The sequence below is a fragment of the Aphidius gifuensis genome, linkage group LG5, assembly GCF_014905175.1.
Source record: "Aphidius gifuensis isolate YNYX2018 linkage group LG5, ASM1490517v1, whole genome shotgun sequence".
Taxonomy (NCBI): domain Eukaryota; kingdom Metazoa; phylum Arthropoda; class Insecta; order Hymenoptera; family Braconidae; genus Aphidius; species Aphidius gifuensis.
Genome location: NC_057792.1, coordinates 3,381,995 through 3,401,587, shown reverse-complemented (window position 1 = coordinate 3,401,587; position 19,593 = coordinate 3,381,995). Strand labels below are relative to the sequence as shown.

The following is a 19,593-nucleotide window of genomic DNA, read 5'->3' as shown; positions in this document are numbered from 1 at the left end:
TAATTGTTCTAAAAGTATATATATATATCAAGATAATAGTGTGATTTATTAATCAATTTTTAATGATTATTATAGTTTTATTGATGTTCACAATTTAAAAATAAATATTTTCTCGAAAATTAATTTTTGTTTCTTTTTTTATATATATTATTTATCGACATGATTTTGAGGTAATAAAAGTTTATTGACTAGAAGAAAGGAAAAAAAAAAAAACAAAGTGATCAGTTTATTTATTAGTGTTATGCAGATAATAATAATCAGAATTATTGTTGAATGATAATGAGGTAACGAAAAATAAAAAAAAAAAAACGAAAGCGATAATTGCGATGAAATTATTAAGTTAGAAATAATATTTACAAATGCAAAAAATAAATAAATAAACAAAAAAAAAAAAAAACTATTGTATCACATTCATAAAGAATATATCTATTTGTTATTGTTTTAAAGGGCAGTGTTGTTATTATTTTAATTGTAAAAGTTGTAAATGAAACCCTTGATATTCATAAATTTTCATTAAATATTTTGTAAAAATAATGAATTTAAAAAAAATGTTTTTTGTTATTAATTTGTTAATACCTTTATTGTTTTTTTTTTTATAATGAACAGTAAATTGATAATTTTATTAATTATTACTAACATTTATTTTTTTTAATTGAAAAAAAAGTATAGCTATTTTTATTTTAAATAAATTTACTAATTTTTCGATTTCGAAATTCGAAATATTTATTAAATTAGTAATTTTTGTTTATTAAATTTTCAAACTAAATAATTTTATAATTTGTTTTATTATTTTTTAATTGAATTATCAATGGTAAATAAATAATTTTTTTATTAAATAAATTATCTTGAATAATTTTAAATAAATCAGCATAGTTAATGAACTTTTTACAACGAAAAGTTTTTAAAATAAAAAGACAATGAAATGCTTATAAGTTTTCTTTTTTTTTTTTCTTCAATTGACTGATAAATATTAATCAGTCAATTAAAATTAGTAGGGGAAATTTATTAAAATATAAAAAAATTAAAATCGTATGAATTTTCTATTGATAACTCGGCAGTATTGAGTGATAATTTTTATCTCATTGGTTCACTAACAAACTTTAAATTATCAGAGTGAAATTCGAATAAATCTTGAATATACAGCTGTATTTAATTTGATAAAATAAAGTCAATCTAATCATTTACATTTGGCAATTCAACTTACTGATATTTTTAAAAAATTAAAATTTACTTGTAAATTTATAAACAATATTCTAAAGCAATTATTTTTATTTTTTAGTAATTGAAATTATTTGATAACAATTTATTTATTCAGATGAAATTTATAAACTCATTGAGCTTTAAATCAACATTTTTTCAATTTGCAAAAAAATTATTTCAACAAGTATACAAGCTTGAGTAAATAAATAAAATTCAATTTAAATAAATAAACTATTAATTAGTTTGTACGAGATCATTAAAGTTTAATTTTAAATATATTTTATTTGAATTATCATAAAAAATTGAATTATAAAAAAATTTAACTGATGTAAAAAAAAAAATTAAAACAAATAAATAATAATTTCATTGCTGACATTCAATTCACATGAGATAATAAAAATTTATCATGAAAGTTATGAGAGTGTTGAAAGCAAAATGATAGAAAAAAGAAAAAGCTGTTGCTTGCTCAGTCCGAAGTACGATTCGCAATTCAGTTTGCGTATGACTTCGCAAATGTTAGCATCGTTATAATTTAACAACGTTAAATTTAAAAAAAACATTTATCATGAATACTTCAAGTATATCAATTTTTTCATTATTATTTTCATTAATTTTATTAATTGTTTCATTTATTGTTTATCAAAAAATTACAAAACCACAATTAATACCAGTTTATGAAGATACTTGGTGGGGTCCTGCTAAAAATAATCATCAAATTATTGATAAATCAATTAAACCATTTAAAATATTATTTACTGATAATGTAAGTTTTTTTTATTTTTTTTATTTTTCAATTTACTAGATGATATTAATTTTCTTTTTAATTTTTATTTTAGTATATTTATTTGAATAATATTTATTAGTCAATTGAAATTTTATTTTTCATTTTATTGTTTAATTTTAGTAAATAATATATATTTATTGTTTATTACTATTTTTAAATTTTTATATTATTAATTCTTAATATGTTTTAAAGTATTATTCAATTTTATTTTTTCATGTTAAATTTAATTATCTATAAATGAGTAATTTAAATAACAATAAAAACTTTTCTTTCAAATTTATAAATAGGAAAAAAATGATTTAAAAAATCGACTTAAAAATACAAGAGATTTGATAGCTCCTTTAGAAGGAACTGCTTGGACTTATGGTATAAGTGGTACATTTCTTAAAAATACAATTATTAAATATTGGCTGAATGATTACGATTTCGAAAAAAGAATAAATAAGCTAAATGAATTTCCACAGTACAAAACAAACATACAAGGTTAAAAAAAAATTAATAAAAAATTAAATTTAATATAAAAAAAAAAAATAGTACTAATAAATTTTTATGTTTTATGTATTTTTTTAGGTTTAAATATTCATTTTATTCATATAAAATCTACAAACAATGAAAAAGGAAAAAAAATAGTACCATTATTAATGTTACACGGTTGGCCAGGCTCAATAACTGAATTTCAAAAAATAATTCCAATTTTAAATAAATTAAAAAATAATGAAAATATTATATTTGAAATAATAGCACCATCACTTCCAGGTTTTGGTTTTTCTGATGGTGCTGTTAGACCTGGTCTTGGTAGTCCACAAATTGCTGTTGTATTAAAAAATTTAATGTTAAAATTAGGATTTGATAAATTTTACGTACATGGTGGTGATTGGGGAGCAATTATAAGTGCTCAAATGTCATCATTATTTCCCAACAAGTAAGACCGAATAATAATTATCAATTTTTATTTAAAATTTATGTAACTCACTGATGATTTTTTATTTTCAAGTGTATTGGGTATGCATTCATCAATGTGCACAGCATCATCATTAAAAAATACATTTAAAACATTGTTGTACAGTTTGGCACCATCATATTGGCTTGATGAAGATTATGCATTACAAATGAAACCAATAATGGAACAAATTAAAGATAGATGGATTGGAACTGGTTATTTACATGCTCAAGCAACTTATCCTGATACAGTTGGTAAGTTTAAATTGTCAATCAAGTAAATCTTAATGATAAAAATTTTTATCACAAATAAAAATTTATTTCTAATCATTATCTAGACAAGATAAAGATGATAAATAATTTTATAATATCAAAATCTTGATTAATCTAGTTTATATAATTTCAAATTAAAATATAATTTTTCTTTTTTTAATAGGTGTTGGTCCAAGTGATTCACCAGCATCACTTGCTGCAATAATACTAGAAAAATTTTCATTTGGCACAAATCGTTTGAATAAATTTAAAGATGATGGTGGGCTATTAGAAAAATTTACAATGGATGAATTACTTGATAATGTTATGATCTATTGGATACCCAACAGTATGACAACAGCAATGAGAATTTATGCTGAATCATTGAATTCTCAAACAAACTCATTAACAATTATGTTTGTGTCGTTTTTTTTTTTTTTTTTCTATTCATTTATCCTTGTAGTTTTAATTGAGCTATGAATTTTTTTATTTTATTATTGTATTTCTTTTAGGTGGCCAGTTGAAGTACCAAGTGCTTGTATACAATTTCCAGATGAAATTATTTATCAACCAAGTGAATTTTTAAAAGAACGTTTTATAAATTTAATTCAAATAACAAGAATGCCAACTGGTGGACATTTTTCATCACTTGAAGAACCAGAAATAGTTGCAAATGATATATTAAATTTTATAATAAAAGTTGAAAAATTAAAAAAATAAAAAAATTAAATTTTATCATTTAAATTAATTTATTATTATCATTCTCTTTGACATTTATTTTTTTTTTTTTTAAATAAATATTCATCATTAATATTTTGCAATGTAATATTCATATATATTTTAAGATTCTACTGATGATATTTAATTAACATGCAATGTTGAACTCTACTCTGTACTTATCAATCATGAGAGAGAATGAGACAGTCATTTAAAAGATTATTATTATCATCATCAAGTCATTTTGCGTTTGCGCAGAGTTTTCCTTCTTTTTTTTTTATCATTTTTAAATGTCAGGTAATGTTAAGTCTGTCTGTCTGTTTTTAGTTTGGTGCTGTCTGTAGAAACAACAACAACTTGTTGTTGTGAAAGTCAAGTTTATATATTTTAAAAAATCATCATGTATAAATCAACAATTTTTGTTGTTATCATTGCAATTGGACTCACCTGTTATGTCAAGTAAATATTAATTAATAATAAATAAACATAATCATTGTAATTATTTAATTTTGTATTACAGAATATTTGATGAAACTGATAATTCAATTCCAACATTACCAGATACATACTGGGGTCCAGCTGATAAAAAAAGCAATAATGACATATCAATAAAACCATTTAAAATTAACATATCAAATGACGTAAGTAAAATTAATAATTTAAAGATATAAATGAATTGAGCATGTATATTTTTATTTGATAAATAATATAATCAAATTTCAAGGTGATAAGTGACCTCAATGAAAGATTAGATAAAACAAGAAAATATATTGCACCACTTGAAAATACTGCATGGACTTATGGAGTATCCAGTGAATATTTTAAAAATATTATAAGCTATTGGAGAAATAAATATGATTGGAATAAAAGACAGGCATTGTTAAATAAATATTCACAATTTATCACAACGATTCAAGGTCATTTTTTTTGTCTTGTTGCATAACTCTCTGATTATTTTTTTAATAATATAGTCATTAATATTCTGTATTTTTTTATTTAAATGATCAGGACTTGATATACATTTTTATCATATTAAACCAACAACAACTGTTTATAATGGAAAAAAATTAAAAGTCATACCACTTTTGTTGGCTCATGGTTGGCCTGGTAGTGTTGTTGAATTTCAAAAAATTATTCCAATGTTAACAACACCAAAAGAAAATGTTGATTTTATTTTTGAACTTATTATACCATCATTACCAGGATATGGATTTTCACAAGGTGCTGTACGTCCTGGTCTTGCACATGCTGAGGTAATAATTGATTTTAATCTGTCTGCTGATAACAATATAATTAACAATTTAATTTAATTTTTTAGATTGCTGTAATATTTAAAAATTTAATGACTAGACTTGGATTTAATAAATTTTATGCACAAGGTGGTGATTGGGGAAGTATAATTGTTCGAGATATGGCAGCTTTATATCCTGAAAAGTATTAACAAGATTTTTTAAATATTTTTCAATAGATTGTTTGAACAATTGATTATACATACATTTGTATTATTAATAGTGTTGTTGGAGCTCATATGAACATGTGCATGGCTAATGGATTAAAAGCAACATTCTGGCAATTTATTGGATTACTTGTTCCATCTCTAGTGGTACCAAAAGAACATGCACACAGAGTGTATCCACTTAAAAATCATTTTTTGCGAATAATGGAAGAGTCTGGATACATGCATCTTCAAGCAACAAAACCTGACACAATTGGTAAATTACTTGTTAATTATTATTAATTTATCTTGTGATAATTTAAAAATTAAATTTTATTTAACAGGATTGGCTTTGAATGAGTCACCAGTGTCAATGGCTGTTTATATTCTTGAAAAATTTAGCACATGGACAAATCCTGAATATAGATTTAAAGAAGATGGTGGATTATTAGAAAAATATACAATGGATGAATTACTTGATAATGTTATGATTTACTGGATCACAAATTCAATGACAACATCAATGAGACTTTATGCTGAAACGTTTAACACAAATAATTGGGGAAAATATGACAAGTTAGTTTTATTTTTTTAACAAATTTTAAATCTCAATTTTGATAAATCATTGTAAATTATTTATTTGTTTAAACAGGTATCCAATAACTGTTCCAACAGCTTGTGCAGCATTTATTCATGAAGTTTCATATAGTCCAGAATCAGTAGTAAAATTTCAACATACTAATTTAATTCAATTTAATCATTTTGATGATGGTGGACATTTTGCAGCATTTGAAGTACCACATTTACTTTCTGATGATATTTGGAAATTTATACAAAAAGTTGAAAACAATGTTGATAAATAATTTACTTGTTTATCAATGATAAGTATAAATATAACATAAATAATTTTTATTAATATGTTATTATGTTGATAATATAAATTTTATAAACAATTTTATGTTTTATCTAAAATAAACAATAAAAACAATATAATAATTTTATTATTTCTTTTTAATATTTTCATAGAAATTTCGATTTTTTTATTTCGATTTCTACAAGAAGCTAAAAGAGTAATTTGATGAACATGCAAAAATTATAAATAAATAAATGCATCAAATGAGATAAAATTGATGAAACAAGATAAAAAAAAAAAAAAAATTTGAGACGATAATAATAATAATAATAAATAATTTATATGATATGTGATGTAACTTGATTCAAGTATGTTCATATGGTAGAGCAATATGGCCTTGCTTGGCATTAAAGCTTACTTCTCTCTTCCTCTATCACCACACTACCACCACCACCACCTTCTCCCCTTCATCTCTCACACTATCCATTACAAAAAATAAAATAAAATACCATAGTACACACTACACATATACATACTCTTGAACAGGTTTCCAACAAATGTAGAATAAATTATCAAAAAAACAAAAATTCAACATACATAAAAAGTTATTATTTTTAAAATAATTAAAATATGTTTTCACGAAATAAATTTGGTAGTTCAAAACGTGGCTATAATTTTGGCAATACAAGTAAAGATTCTTATGGTAATAAAAAAAAACAGAGAAAGACCTTCATAATATTTAACAAGAGAAAACACAGTAATAAAAATCATCATCAAGATTGGAAATATCAAGACGAAGATAACAACATTGGGTATGATAAATTAATTAAATATATATAATTATTATTAATAACGTTATTCAATTATTATTTTATCTAAATAATAGGTTAATTAATAAATAATATATATTAATACTATAGACACATATTTCAATGTATATTATCATCACAAATGGGTACAGGAACTAACTTTTTCTTATACACTACACTGTAGCATTTCGTCATGATCTGTTGAATCAATCGGTCCATCAATGAGATTGAAAAATCTTCTTCCACAACGTGGGACATATAAGTAAGCTTTAAAATCATCAATTAATTCACATAATTATATATTTTAATATTAACTCAATCATATCAAAATTTTTTATATAACATACCTTGATACACAAAATTTAATTTCATTTTTTACTCTTTTTTTTTTTTTTTTTATTTTTCCTTATTCTTTTTCTTGGCGTCGTCTGGGTTTTGTTTTTATTTTAAATTTAAAATATGTCTAGATATTTAATTTGTAATTTATTTTTATCTAACACAACCAATCATCATGTATAAAAAATATTATTATAAATTAATATGTTGAAGATGATTAAATGTAATTCATGTTGATTGAATTATAAATGAAAGTTCATGCTAAGAATGCAAATGCCAATGTTATTAATGGGATAAATTTATTTTTATGTCAAATGGAACATTGAAATATGGTGAATGGATGGTGTATAATTATGATAGTTTTAGTTTGAATATTGTCGTCGAATGCGATACTTGTAGGGCTTAAAAAAAAAAAACAAACAAATATATGAGGTTATTTTTATTTATGGAGGATCAAAGGATGCTTGACAAGTCTTGTCTTAAATAAATAAATAAATAGAGTTATAATTTTTTGATATACAATAACTAATTAGTAAATTAATTGATCTATTTTTTAAAAATGTTGTGAATATTAAATTAAATTAATTATTAATAAATAATAATAAATAATTTAAAATGTCATATTTTATGAATTTAACACCTGATGAAGTGACAAGAATGCATCCTTGTACAAAAGCTAAATGGTATTTATTATTAATATGTATAGCTATTATTAATTTGTTGATAATATATTGTAGGTGTTTAATAATTTATTTATTTATTAAATTGAGTATGTTGTTTTTTTTTTTTGCTTATAATTACAGTGTCATCACAACAAGTGATTCAAAAATGGAGACACTGAGTGATATTGCTGATGGTGTTCAACCTGTTGGTAAATTATCATTAATTGAACCATCATCACCATCATCATCTTCATCAAATCAACATAATAATAATGATGAACTTGATGCAATTAATCATATTGTCAGCAAGGAACCATCATCAATGACTGAAAAAAATGGTTTTAATAATTATGACAATAAAGTAACTAAAAATGATACTAAAAATGATGATGATTGTTTTGTTAAGTGTCTTTATGTCACTCAACAATGCTGCGAATGTGTAATACTTTGATAAATTATTATATTTTTTTTTTCTTTTTTACCAGAAAAGTATTTTTTATAAAATAAAATATCTATATAATTTTAATTGTTTTATAGAAAAAAAATTAATTTATTATTACAACACTGTCATCTAGGTTTTTAATTATTTTAGAAAATATTATTCTTTTCTATTTTAGAAGGTTAGTCATTTTTTTTATTATTTAATAATAATATTAATTAATTCATTAATTATTTGTGTATAAATGTAAACAATGTTGTTTTTTTTTTTAGTTGGTAATCGTGGAAAAAAAGAGGTTTATCTAGTTTTTTTATTTTTATAAAAAAATAAAAATTCCTAAATCGTTAATACAGAAAATTTGAAAAAAAAAAATATAATTGCATAAATTATGTCCTTGAATATTGTTAAACATAAAAATTGTTTACTCCAAATATTATCAATTTTTTATTTATTTATTACTTGATAAAACTTGATGAAATTTTTATTACTATCATCATAAAAATTGAAATGCAAATATTATATTTTAACGAGTAAATTTAAAAGGTAAAAAAAAAAAAATATATATCAACAAAAAAATACAGCAAATTTAAGTTATTGAAATATTTAAATTTTATTATTTAAAATAAAATTATTCTTCATTTTTTTTATATTTTAAATGATCAACAAAAATTATTCATCTAAAAATGATATAATTCATCAATATTTCCGCCAGTCTTTTCATTAATCCATTTAACAAAATAAAAGACATTGGTAAAAATTTCAGGATGCATATCATAGTTGAGACTATCAATAGGTCCACAGCTAATGCCAATAAGTTTACCAGCTTGATTAATCAATGGACTTCCACTATCACCCTGTAAAAAAAAAATGTTATTTTAATTAAATAAATTATAATCAATCAATAATAATTTATACTAATCAATACTTACAAAACGAATACCATTTGATTTATCATTATAAGCACAAATATGTTGTCCTTGAACTTGTAACAATGATTTCTGGTTACATTGTTGTTGACCAATAATTTTCATTTTTAAATAATGAAGTTGATCTGAATTTTCAAATGGAAATCCCATTGATGCTCCAGTATTTCCCCATCCGGCAAATTTAACGTCTTCACATTTATGTATTGTATCTTTTTCTTTAGTTGGTAAAACCATTTTGCGTTGAAGTTCAGAAAGTGATTCATCAAGCTGTAAATAATGAAATTGATCAAATTTTAAATTATTAAATAATAATGAATAAAAAGAAAAATAATGTATATATTTTTTTGTACTTTTAAAAGAGCGATATTATTGAGAAATGGATAAGTTGGATTGTAATGTTCATGATGAATTATTTTGTCAACATTAAGCTTGAAGCCACCACTGGTCTGATCAAATGAACCAATCAATACTTGTAAATTTTGTTTAGTTTTTTTCGATAAATAAACGACACAATGAGCTGCTGTTACAACATAATCATTCTCAATTACAGCACCACCGCAAATATGCCTTCCAAGTTGATGGATAGATACAACTGCTTTAAATTCTTCCCAAGTGGTACTGTTAACTTTTCTTCCTTTATGAATACTTTCTATACCTATTTAAACAAAAAAAAAAAAATTATTATTTTATAAATAATCTATTAATTTAATATTTTTTTTAAATTAATAATATTATTTACCAATAATAAATGCAGCAAAAAATATTAAAAATATTTTTATCATTTTTCTTGATTTATTTTCAATATGTTTTCTTCAAGACAATTTTTTAACTGACTTATTTTTCTTCAAGTCAATTTATTTATTTATTTATTACTTGATAAAACTTGAGGAAATTTTTTATTACTATTATCATAAAAATTGGAATGCAAATATTATATTTTAACGAGTAAATTTAAAAGGTAAAAAAAAAAAATATATATCAAGAAAAAAATACAGCAAATTTAAGTTATTGAAATATTTAAATTTTATTATTTAAAATAAAATTATTCTTCATTGTTTTACATTTTAAATGATCAACAAAAATTATTTATCTGAAGACGATTTAGTTGCAATGTTTCCATTAATCCATTTAACAAAATAAAAGACATTGGTAAAAATTTCAGGATGCATATCATAGTTGAGACTATCAATAGGCCCACAGCTAATGCCAATAAGTTTACCAGCTTGATTAATCAATGGACTTCCACTATCACCCTGTAAAAAAAAAATGTTATTTTAATTAAATAAATTATAATCAATCAATAATAATTCATACTAATTAATACTTACAAAACGAATACCATTTGATTTATCATTATAAGCACAAATATGTTGTCCTTGAACTTGTAACAATGATTTCTGGTTACATTGTTGTTGACCAATAATTTGCATTTTTAAATAATGAAGTTGATCTGAATTTTCAAATGGAAGTCCCATTGATGCTCCAGTATTTCCCCATCCGGCAAATTTAACGTCTTCACATTTACTTATTGTATCTTTTTCTTCAATTGGTAAAACCATTTTTTGTTGAGATAAACCATCAAGTGATCTTTTAAGCTGTAAATGATGAAATTAATCAAATTTTAAATTATTAAATAATAATGAATAAAAAGAAAAATAGTGTATATATTATTTTTTTGTACTTTTAAAAGAGCAATATTGTTGAGAAATGGATAAGTTGGTTCGTATTGTTCATGATGAATTATTTTTGCAACGTTAAGCTTGTAGCCACCACTGGTCTGATCAAATGAACCAATCAATACTTGTAAATTTTGTTTAGTTTTTTTCGATAAATAAACGACACAATGAGCTGCTGTTACAACATAATCATTGTTAATTAAAGCACCACCGCAAATATGCCTTCCAAATTGATGGATAGATACAACTGCTTTAAATTCTTCTAATTCGTTTTTAACTATTTTTCCTTTATGGATACTCTCTATACCTATTTAAACAAAAAAAAAATAAATTATTAATTTATAAATAATCTATTAATTTAATACTTTTTTTGAATTAATAATATTATTTACCAATAATAAATGCAGCAAAAAATATTAAAAATATTTTTATCATTTTTCTTGATTTATTTTCAATATGTTTTCTTCAAGACAATTGTTTAACTGATTTATTTTTCTTCAAGTCAATTTATTTATTTATTTTTTTTAAACATAAAAAATTCAATAAAATTGCAAATTTTTTAGATAACATTAAATGAAAAATTTCAAGGTAAAAAAATATATAAAATATATTTAAAAATAATATTAATTTCACTAGGTATAATTTTTTTTTGAATTTTTTTCTATTGGTAAAACTGTTGTATAAAATATGGCGTTGAATCGAATTTTTTTTTTTTTAATAAACCAATGATATTACTGTAAATTTTTTATATACATGGACATTTGTGTGTGAAACATTGAAAACGGTTGAAGAAGAAGCAGGCCAGACCCAGGGTGGAGTTCTTCTTCTTCTTAATTTTTTTTTTTATTTTAATTTCTCTAATTTATAATTAAAAAATTTCTCAAAAGGTATGTGTTTTTATTTTGTTAAATAATATAACAAATATTTAATATCATTGTTAATTAATTTAACATGTTTATACATTTTATAATAATATTTATTTTTAATTAAGGATCACCAGGTGATCATGGAGATCCTTGCAAATGTATCATCGTCATTTTGGTCACCTGACATTTGGCTACCACCAAATATAACTTGGGACAATATAACACCAAATTCAGATAATAAATATGCTAATTGGAAACATCTTATTTATCCTTTACCTATGGCATTGTGTCATCTAGTCATTCGTTTTGCATTAGAAAGGTAAACAATTATTTTAACTATCAAATTATTTATATTAATTTTCATTAAAAAAATTATCAAACTGTCAAATAGGTTACGTTTACATTTTAACATTTTTTTGTCATCTCTTTCGAAAATTTCTCTTTCCTTTTTTTTTTTTTACTATTATTATTTTGTGGTTATGACTCACCGGTTTTATCGTTTTTTTAATTATATATTTTCCTTAATCTAAAAAAAGCATTTTTTAAAAAATTATTAAATGATTTGTTATTGTTTATAGACTGATATTTCAACCAATTGGAAGAACATTGGGAATTAGAACAACAAGAACTAAAAAAGCACCAGCTAATGCTATTTTAGAAAAAGCTTATAATAAAAGAATTAAGCATAAAACATTAACTGCATTGGCTAAACAAGTTGATTGGACTGAAAGACAAGTAGAAAGATGGCTGAGACTTAGACGATCACAAGATAAACCTTCAACACTTACAAAGTTTTGTGAAAATAGGTAAAAAAAACACAAGTTAATTGTCTCTTCTTTTTCTTAGAAATAAATTTATTTTTAAATTAATCATTTAACAAAAAATAAAATACATCAACAACAAATATTATCTTATCAAGTTATTAATGATTAATTTTTTTTGTTTTTTTAAATAGCTGGAGATGTGTTTATTATACATCAATATTTTTCTATGGAATTTATGTATTATGGGATAAACCATGGCTTTGGGATATCAGAGAATGTTACAATAATTATCCTTATCATTCAGTAACTGATGATGTATGGTGGTATTACATGATATCAATGTCATTTTATTGGTGTTTAAGTGTATCACAATTTTTTGATGTTAAAAGAAAAGATTTTTGGCAAATGTTTATACATCATAAAGCAACAATAATGTTAATGTGTTTTTCATGGGTTGGTAATTTAACAAGAATTGGTTCACTTGTACTTGTTATACATGATTGTGCTGATATTTTTTTGGAAGCAGCTAAAATTGCTAAATATTCAAATTATCAAAAATTATGTGAATTTATTATGGTTACATTTACATTAATTTGGCTTGTTACAAGAATGGGATTTTATCCATTTTGGATTATTTACAGGTAAATATATTTATTTACTAATTATTAATTAATTAATTTACTAATTTTATTTTATTTTTTTAGTACATCTATAACAGCTCCACAAATTGTACCAATGTTTCCAGCTTATTACATATTTAATTCATTGTTGATATTGCTATTTGTTCTTCATATTATTTGGACATGGATGATTGTCAAAGTTGCATACAAATCATTTACTGCTGGAGTGGTAAATAATTTATTTTATTAATTTTTTAAATTATTTATTTATGCTTGTATTTATAGTGTTGTTTATTTGGAATTTTAGATGGAAGGTGATATTCGTAGTAATACTAGTGAAATATCAGATGATCCAGCTATGGAACCATCAGCAAATAATTCATTAAATAATGTTAAACAACATTCAGGTTAGATACAAACAACTTCACTGTGCATTACTAAAAAAAAATAATGAATTATATTTTCTTTTTCATTTTTTTTTATATAATATAATTAATGAACAAAATAAAATGCAAAATATCTGTAAAAAGAAAGAAAAAAAAACGCCTTGTGACGATAATAGAAGAAAAAAAAAAATAGAGTTTCATAAAATCAGTGATAAATTTTTTAAATTGCAATTATAATTAATATTTCTATGTAAACAAATTTACAAAAAAACAGATAATAGAATTAGATTTTTCACGAGTCAAGTAATGGGAACAAAAATAAATAAATAACGTTTCTCATTTGCGTAAAACCAAAAATTTCATAAACTTAAAAAGAAATGAAATGATGTAGAGAAAAAAAAAAAGAAATGGGAAAAAATTAATTGGAGCTATTCCAATCGATAATTTTGTTTTATTTTTTTTTTCTTTTAAAATAATATTGAGTATTAAGACTTGTCAGAATACTGCAAATAATATTTTTATTATTTCAATTGCTAATAACACAATTGACGAATAAAAATAATACTTAAAATTTATTTATCAATGTGATGAATAGAAAAGAAATAAATTAACAAAGAAAAAAAAAAAAAGTAAAACTGATAAGATAAATTCAACAATGAAGATGCCAATTTCTGACGTTTGTTTTTTTTAGATAGCATAAAAATAAATAATGATAATTTTTAAAAAAATTAAAAAAGATAAAAGATAAACACAGATAAAGACAAAAAAAAAAATTTAAATAATTTCAAGTCAAATGTGTAAATAAAAAAAATAAAAAATACTTTTGCATATTTTTCAAATGAATGTGCTTAAATTATTTATAGAAAAAAAAAAAAATTTCTATCAGCTCTTTTTTTTTGTTAACGAATAAAGTCTTTCGAAAATTTCGTCTCTTAATTATCAGTGGATATTTTTTATCTTTCCATTGCTTCGATTTTAGTGAAATGTCTTGAATTAATAATGATGTAATTTTTACAACATAAATTTATCAACACGACCAAAGTTTTCAGTGCTTTGTTTTGATTTGACGAGAACTTTTTTTTTTTTTTGTTAATAATATTGCTTTATTTAAGACTTTATTTGTTTGATTTAATTATTTAATTATTTTTTTTCTGCACGACTGAGAACTTGCGTGTGAGTTCTTTGGCTATTGTAATTAGTTATTACTAATTAGTATTGCACACATTCACATTCCATGGTTTTTTTTCTGAATAATCTACACAATAGTATTCTTTTTTTTTTATACAATAGTTTTTCATAAATAAGAGGCAATTATATTAAATAAAACAACAGAAAAAAATAATAATAAATTTCAAAACAACCATGACACTGTATGTATTTTTTTATTTTGTTTTTATTTTCGAATAATACTGTAACAAATTTAAGAATTAAAATGAAACAATTTGAGGCACACAATACAGGTTTTTTTATTATTTTTTTTCTTGTCCTATCAAGAGTGATATAATTTTTAAAAAATGTTGATATTATATTGCTTTAGTACTTTTTTTTTTTTTTGACTAAAAAAAAATCATTTTAATGTATGTATAATACCAAATTAACATTTAAATAATAAAATTAATATTTCTGCCTTGTGTAACGATAATTAAAATTTTTTTTCTAATGTCAAAATATTTAATGACAAAAAAAATATTCTTGTAATTGATGTAAAATTTTTATCTTCTTATAAAATAATACATTTTTTATCAATTTAAGTACCAAGTCTTGATGAAAAATAAAAGTTTAATTAAAAATTAATTTAAATAAAAAAAATAACATTTTTTTTTTATTCATTTAAAAAATGCACTTTTTCCCAACTGGACAATAAAAAATATTCATTTTAATTCTAAAAAAGTTTCAAGGCACTGTTCGTTTTATTAATAATAATTAATTAAAGACTTAGTTTTCTACACACTATTTTTCATAATAATAATAATGAAAATAATTATTAATATTTATCATTATAAATATAAAATAAAAATCAATATATATATATTTTTTGTTGTTTTTAAAATTAATAAAAAATAGTAGTCAGTGTATAATTTAAAATAGTTACACAATTATTATGAATGTAAATTAATAACAATATTGACATTAAAATTTTAAGCAGCCATTGGTCCCAACTGATTATAAATCCAGAAGAAGAAAAAAAAAAAATATATATAAAAATCATATTTATACGAGGTTCAGCTTGACTATTTTTTTAAAAATTAATTACTTAATTACGCCATTAATAAACTGATATATATATTTGTTATTAAACACCTTTAAAGTTGTGTTGTTATAACTGTTTTCATTGTTATCGTTGTTGGTTTGTTGGTTTTATTTTGAGTCGATGGATCAGCAACTAGCCAAGGACTAATATCAGATGCATCAGTACAATCTTGTTGCTAAAAAAATAAATAAATACACAATATTATAACAATGTTAATTATTTCAATTAAATAACAATGAATAGAAAAAAAATAAATTAATACAAACGAGACTTTCTAAAATGTAAATTATATAAATAAAAAAATTATAAACATTATTTATAAAGGATATTGTTGAATGAAAGAAAGAAAGAAAAAAAAATTAAAAAATAACAACATGCAAAGCTGAATGAGAAAAAAAATATAAACAAAACAAACAAATTACTAACCGTACGAGTAAATGTTGTAATTGTTGATGTGGACGGATTAACTTCCTCAGTATTTGTTGTAATAATTGTTGTTTTAATATCCTCTTCTTTATTTTCAACAATTGTATCTAATTGTGAATCTTTAAAAGGATTTAACAAACCCAAAAATGGATTTGAATCAATAAATGGATTTGTATTTTTATTTTCAATTGTTATTATTTCATTAATATCATTTTTATCATTATCAATTGTTGATGATAATTTTGATGGTGATGATGGTATTGATGACAATGATGATGATGATGTTATATCATTTATATTATCACTATTAAATGGATTAAATGGATTTTGTGATTGATTAACAATCTTGGCACAAAATGGTGTTGTTTTTTGGGCAATTTGTCCCCAACTGTCCAATGAAAAATGTGTTACAGTTACTGAATCATCAGCTGCTGGTGTATTGTTTGGTGATGCTGCACCACTCACATTCAACGTAAGTTTATCACCACCCTTTTTTTGTTTATTTATTTTTTTTTTTTATTATGCAAAACATGAAAAAAACATAAGCAAACAAATGATGTAAAATAAACAAAAAGCATGATTAAATAAAAAAATAATAAAATACACCACAAAATACATTGTGGTGAATTTTTATATTTCAATATGTCGTTTTAATTTGGTGGGCGTATTTCGTTTGTGATAAAGCTAGTAATATAATATAATTTTAGCAGACAATAACAGATGGTAAACGACAAAAGCTTCACTCAAATAAACTCAAAAAAAAAAAACAAATGGGTAAAAATAATTAAAAAACAAAAATATATAAACTTACCACAGAAACAATTGTTGCAGCATCAGAATGATTTTTAGAATCATTATTATTTGTTCTATCAATTGGTAATACAGATATTAAATTTGAATTTTTTTCAGTTTCCAATGATTTAGCTTTAAGAATATTGCACTTTAATGATTCTAATGGTATTGGTGTTCTTGCTGATAATAATAATGTACCACCAACTTGATTATTAGGTAATGATTGTTGATTAATTGATGATGTATTATTATTATCAATTATAAAATTATTTGTTTTATTATTATCATCATCTTTTTCTGATGTTAATTCAGTTGTTTGATTTTTTGATTCCATTGGTTGTGGATCTTTAGCTAAACTTTTTAATATTGAATCAACAAGTGGTGATGGTGATGAATTTGTTGTTGGTGTTGTTGCTGTTGCTGTTGTTGCTGCTGTTGTTGTACAAAATGTTAAACTATTTTTTGATGTTACAGAATTTGTTTTACTTGGTTGACGTTCAAATGATGAACATTCACCAGCAATTGTTGTTGAACAATTTGTAGAATTTGTTGTAACAGATGTAACTGGTATTGTTGCTTGTTGTTGTTGTTGTTGTTGTTGTTGTGGTTGTTGGGGTTGTTGAGCTTGAGGTTCATAATTTCTTTGACGTTCACGTAAAACATGACTTTGTCTTCTGGCATATCTTTGACTTGGTCTTCTTTCAAATTGTACTGTTCTTCTAGCACGATTAAATTGTGTTGTTTGAAATTCAGTTTTACCACTATAACGAAAACGTGAACCCATACGAAAAAAATTTTGTCTACTATTAGCACCTTTAACTGGTGCACGTAAACGAAAAAATGCATGATGTTCAACAGCACATTTCCATAAATGTTTACATGCTTTTTCATTAGCTAAACGAAATACAAATGTATGTTCTTGTTCACCACGTCCTTCATCATCTTCTTCAACAACAACAAGTGTTAATTTTTTCTTTTTAAAATCTAAACGTCCAATTTTTGGCCAAAAAAATAAGCCAATTTTTTGATTACCCTCAAATACAAGTATACCAGTTGGTGTTAAACCAAGTGAATATTCACATGCATCTTTTCCCATAACAGTATGCATATCAACACCATACATATCAAGCCATTTAGCTTTATCAAGATATGCTAATTCAGCACGTGCTGGATTATATCCAATATAATTTTTATATTCTTCAAGTATTTCAAGTTCCATTTCTTCAGTTTGTTCTTGTACAAAATGAAATTCTGATACTGTTGCTGCTGTATGAATTGTTGAATCATAATCACCAAGTTCTGATTGTAATGCTAATGCTGCTAGCTCAACATAAGTACGATGTGGACATGGTAAACGTCCATCTAATATATCTTGTTTTAATTGTAAAAAAAATTGATAACGTGTTAATTCTTCACGTAATGTATTTGGTTCTGATGAATAAAATTTTACTTTTAATCTCAATGTATATGGTGGTCCAATTTTTATTTGTTTTTTAATTAATTTTGTTGGATCAAGCCAGTGTTTAACATTATTACTGTCTGTATATTGTAAACCAAAATAATCTTTTTCAATTAAATCTAAACTGTAGAATACTTGTTCATATAAATCACTGGCAAGTGCTTTTTTCTGTAAAATTATCATTTAAAAAATTAATTAATTACAAAAAAATATATAGAAAATTAAGTAATTTAGTTGAAATTTCATCAACTAGTTCACACATAATTCAATTATGATGTGATCATTAGATTAAGAAAAAAAAAAAAGTAAATAACAACATAATGTGTGAAAAATACTTTCTAAAAAAAAAAAAAAAAAAAAAACAATTAATAAATAATTGATATTTTATTTAAATTTAAGTCAACTTACAGATAATTCAATTGGTAAATCTGTTCCATCCAATAATATAACTTGGCATTGTATAATATTTTTATTACTCAAGAGGCGTTGATTCTTGATTTGTGGTGATGCTGTATGACCATTGTCATTTCTTACTCTACGTTTCGATAAAAATCTCAACATTTTAAATAATTATTAAAACAAAGTATCACTGGTTTTTTAACTAATTATTATCTACTATTTAATCATCAACATCTCCTAAATTATTTGCAATTATTATTCCCAAAATATGGAACATTATTTTTATTATATTTTTATTATTAAATAACGAATGTTCTCGTTAACTTTGTGAAACGTCAACACAGAGGTGTTTTTTTTTTTTTTTTTTTCCTTTCAATATGTAAATTATTTGTCAACTTTTTTTGTTTATGCGGTACATTATTTATAATTTTATTAAACAAAAGAGCAACTTTTATTTACTTATTATTTTGAGTTAATTTTATTGGCACTTGATTTAATTGTTTCTTATTTTTTATTAATTTTTAAAAAATATATTATTATAAAAAAAAAAAAAATGTTATCTTGTTAGCAACACGGTGCACAACAGTGTACAGGTAAGTCAA

At 22.7% G+C, this 19,593-nt stretch overlaps 6 protein-coding genes across 8 annotated transcripts; 4 read left to right on the top strand and 2 right to left on the bottom strand.

Moving 5' to 3' along the window:
- The first annotated feature begins 1,680 nt into the window (after nucleotides 1–1,680).
- Nucleotides 1,681–3,910, top strand: LOC122856824 (juvenile hormone epoxide hydrolase 2-like). Its single transcript, XM_044158686.1, has 6 exons — nucleotides 1,681–1,963; nucleotides 2,272–2,467; nucleotides 2,555–2,906; nucleotides 2,979–3,178; nucleotides 3,360–3,591; nucleotides 3,688–3,910. Exons 1-6 carry the CDS (start codon nucleotides 1,766–1,768, stop codon nucleotides 3,893–3,895), a joined length of 1,386 nt encoding a protein of 461 aa, XP_044014621.1. The 5' UTR covers nucleotides 1,681–1,765; the 3' UTR covers nucleotides 3,896–3,910.
- A 107-nt stretch (nucleotides 3,911–4,017) lies between these two features.
- LOC122856825 (juvenile hormone epoxide hydrolase 1-like) lies at nucleotides 4,018–6,342 on the top strand. Its single transcript, XM_044158687.1, has 8 exons — nucleotides 4,018–4,351; nucleotides 4,413–4,533; nucleotides 4,617–4,809; nucleotides 4,901–5,145; nucleotides 5,211–5,326; nucleotides 5,405–5,604; nucleotides 5,672–5,903; nucleotides 5,980–6,342. Exons 1-8 carry the CDS (start codon nucleotides 4,293–4,295, stop codon nucleotides 6,188–6,190), a joined length of 1,377 nt encoding a protein of 458 aa, XP_044014622.1. The 5' UTR covers nucleotides 4,018–4,292; the 3' UTR covers nucleotides 6,191–6,342.
- Nucleotides 6,343–6,562: 220 nt separating this feature from the next.
- LOC122856888 lies at nucleotides 6,563–8,513 on the top strand. Of its 2 annotated transcripts, none has more exons than XM_044158776.1 (2): nucleotides 6,563–6,992; nucleotides 8,129–8,513. In XM_044158776.1, exons 1-2 carry the CDS (start codon nucleotides 6,811–6,813, stop codon nucleotides 8,436–8,438), a joined length of 492 nt encoding a protein of 163 aa, XP_044014711.1. In that variant the 5' UTR covers nucleotides 6,563–6,810; the 3' UTR covers nucleotides 8,439–8,513. The 2 variants fall into 2 exon arrangements, with proteins under 2 accessions (XP_044014711.1, XP_044014712.1); XM_044158777.1 differs by lacking the exon at nucleotides 6,563–6,992 and adding an exon at nucleotides 7,445–8,008.
- A 567-nt stretch (nucleotides 8,514–9,080) lies between these two features.
- LOC122856215 (chymotrypsin-1-like) lies at nucleotides 9,081–10,911 on the bottom strand. The gene is made up of 5 exons (XM_044157907.1): nucleotides 10,681–10,911; nucleotides 10,451–10,605; nucleotides 9,703–9,997; nucleotides 9,356–9,619; nucleotides 9,081–9,280 (listed from the first exon to the last, which is right to left on the bottom strand). The coding sequence occupies exons 1-5, from the start codon at nucleotides 10,909–10,911 to the stop codon at nucleotides 9,104–9,106; spliced, it is 1,122 nt and encodes a 373-aa protein (XP_044013842.1). The 3' UTR covers nucleotides 9,081–9,103.
- Nucleotides 10,912–11,769: 858 nt separating this feature from the next.
- On the top strand, nucleotides 11,770–15,121 carry LOC122856851 (ceramide synthase 6). The gene is made up of 6 exons (XM_044158720.1): nucleotides 11,770–11,915; nucleotides 12,020–12,213; nucleotides 12,473–12,700; nucleotides 12,850–13,299; nucleotides 13,363–13,507; nucleotides 13,586–15,121. The coding sequence occupies exons 2-6, from the start codon at nucleotides 12,035–12,037 to the stop codon at nucleotides 13,688–13,690; spliced, it is 1,107 nt and encodes a 368-aa protein (XP_044014655.1). The 5' UTR covers nucleotides 11,770–11,915; nucleotides 12,020–12,034; the 3' UTR covers nucleotides 13,691–15,121.
- On the bottom strand, nucleotides 13,895–19,592 carry LOC122856762 (band 4.1-like protein 5). 2 transcript variants are annotated; one of them, XM_044158573.1, is made up of 4 exons: nucleotides 19,001–19,592; nucleotides 17,153–18,760; nucleotides 16,342–16,830; nucleotides 13,895–16,090 (listed from the first exon to the last, which is right to left on the bottom strand). In XM_044158573.1, the coding sequence occupies exons 1-4, from the start codon at nucleotides 19,151–19,153 to the stop codon at nucleotides 15,968–15,970; spliced, it is 2,373 nt and encodes a 790-aa protein (XP_044014508.1). In that variant the 5' UTR covers nucleotides 19,154–19,592; the 3' UTR covers nucleotides 13,895–15,967. The 2 variants fall into 2 exon arrangements, with proteins under 2 accessions (XP_044014508.1, XP_044014509.1); XM_044158574.1 differs by lacking the exon at nucleotides 16,342–16,830 and having other exon boundaries at nucleotides 19,001–19,579.
- Between the last annotated feature and the right edge of the window lies 1 nt (nucleotide 19,593).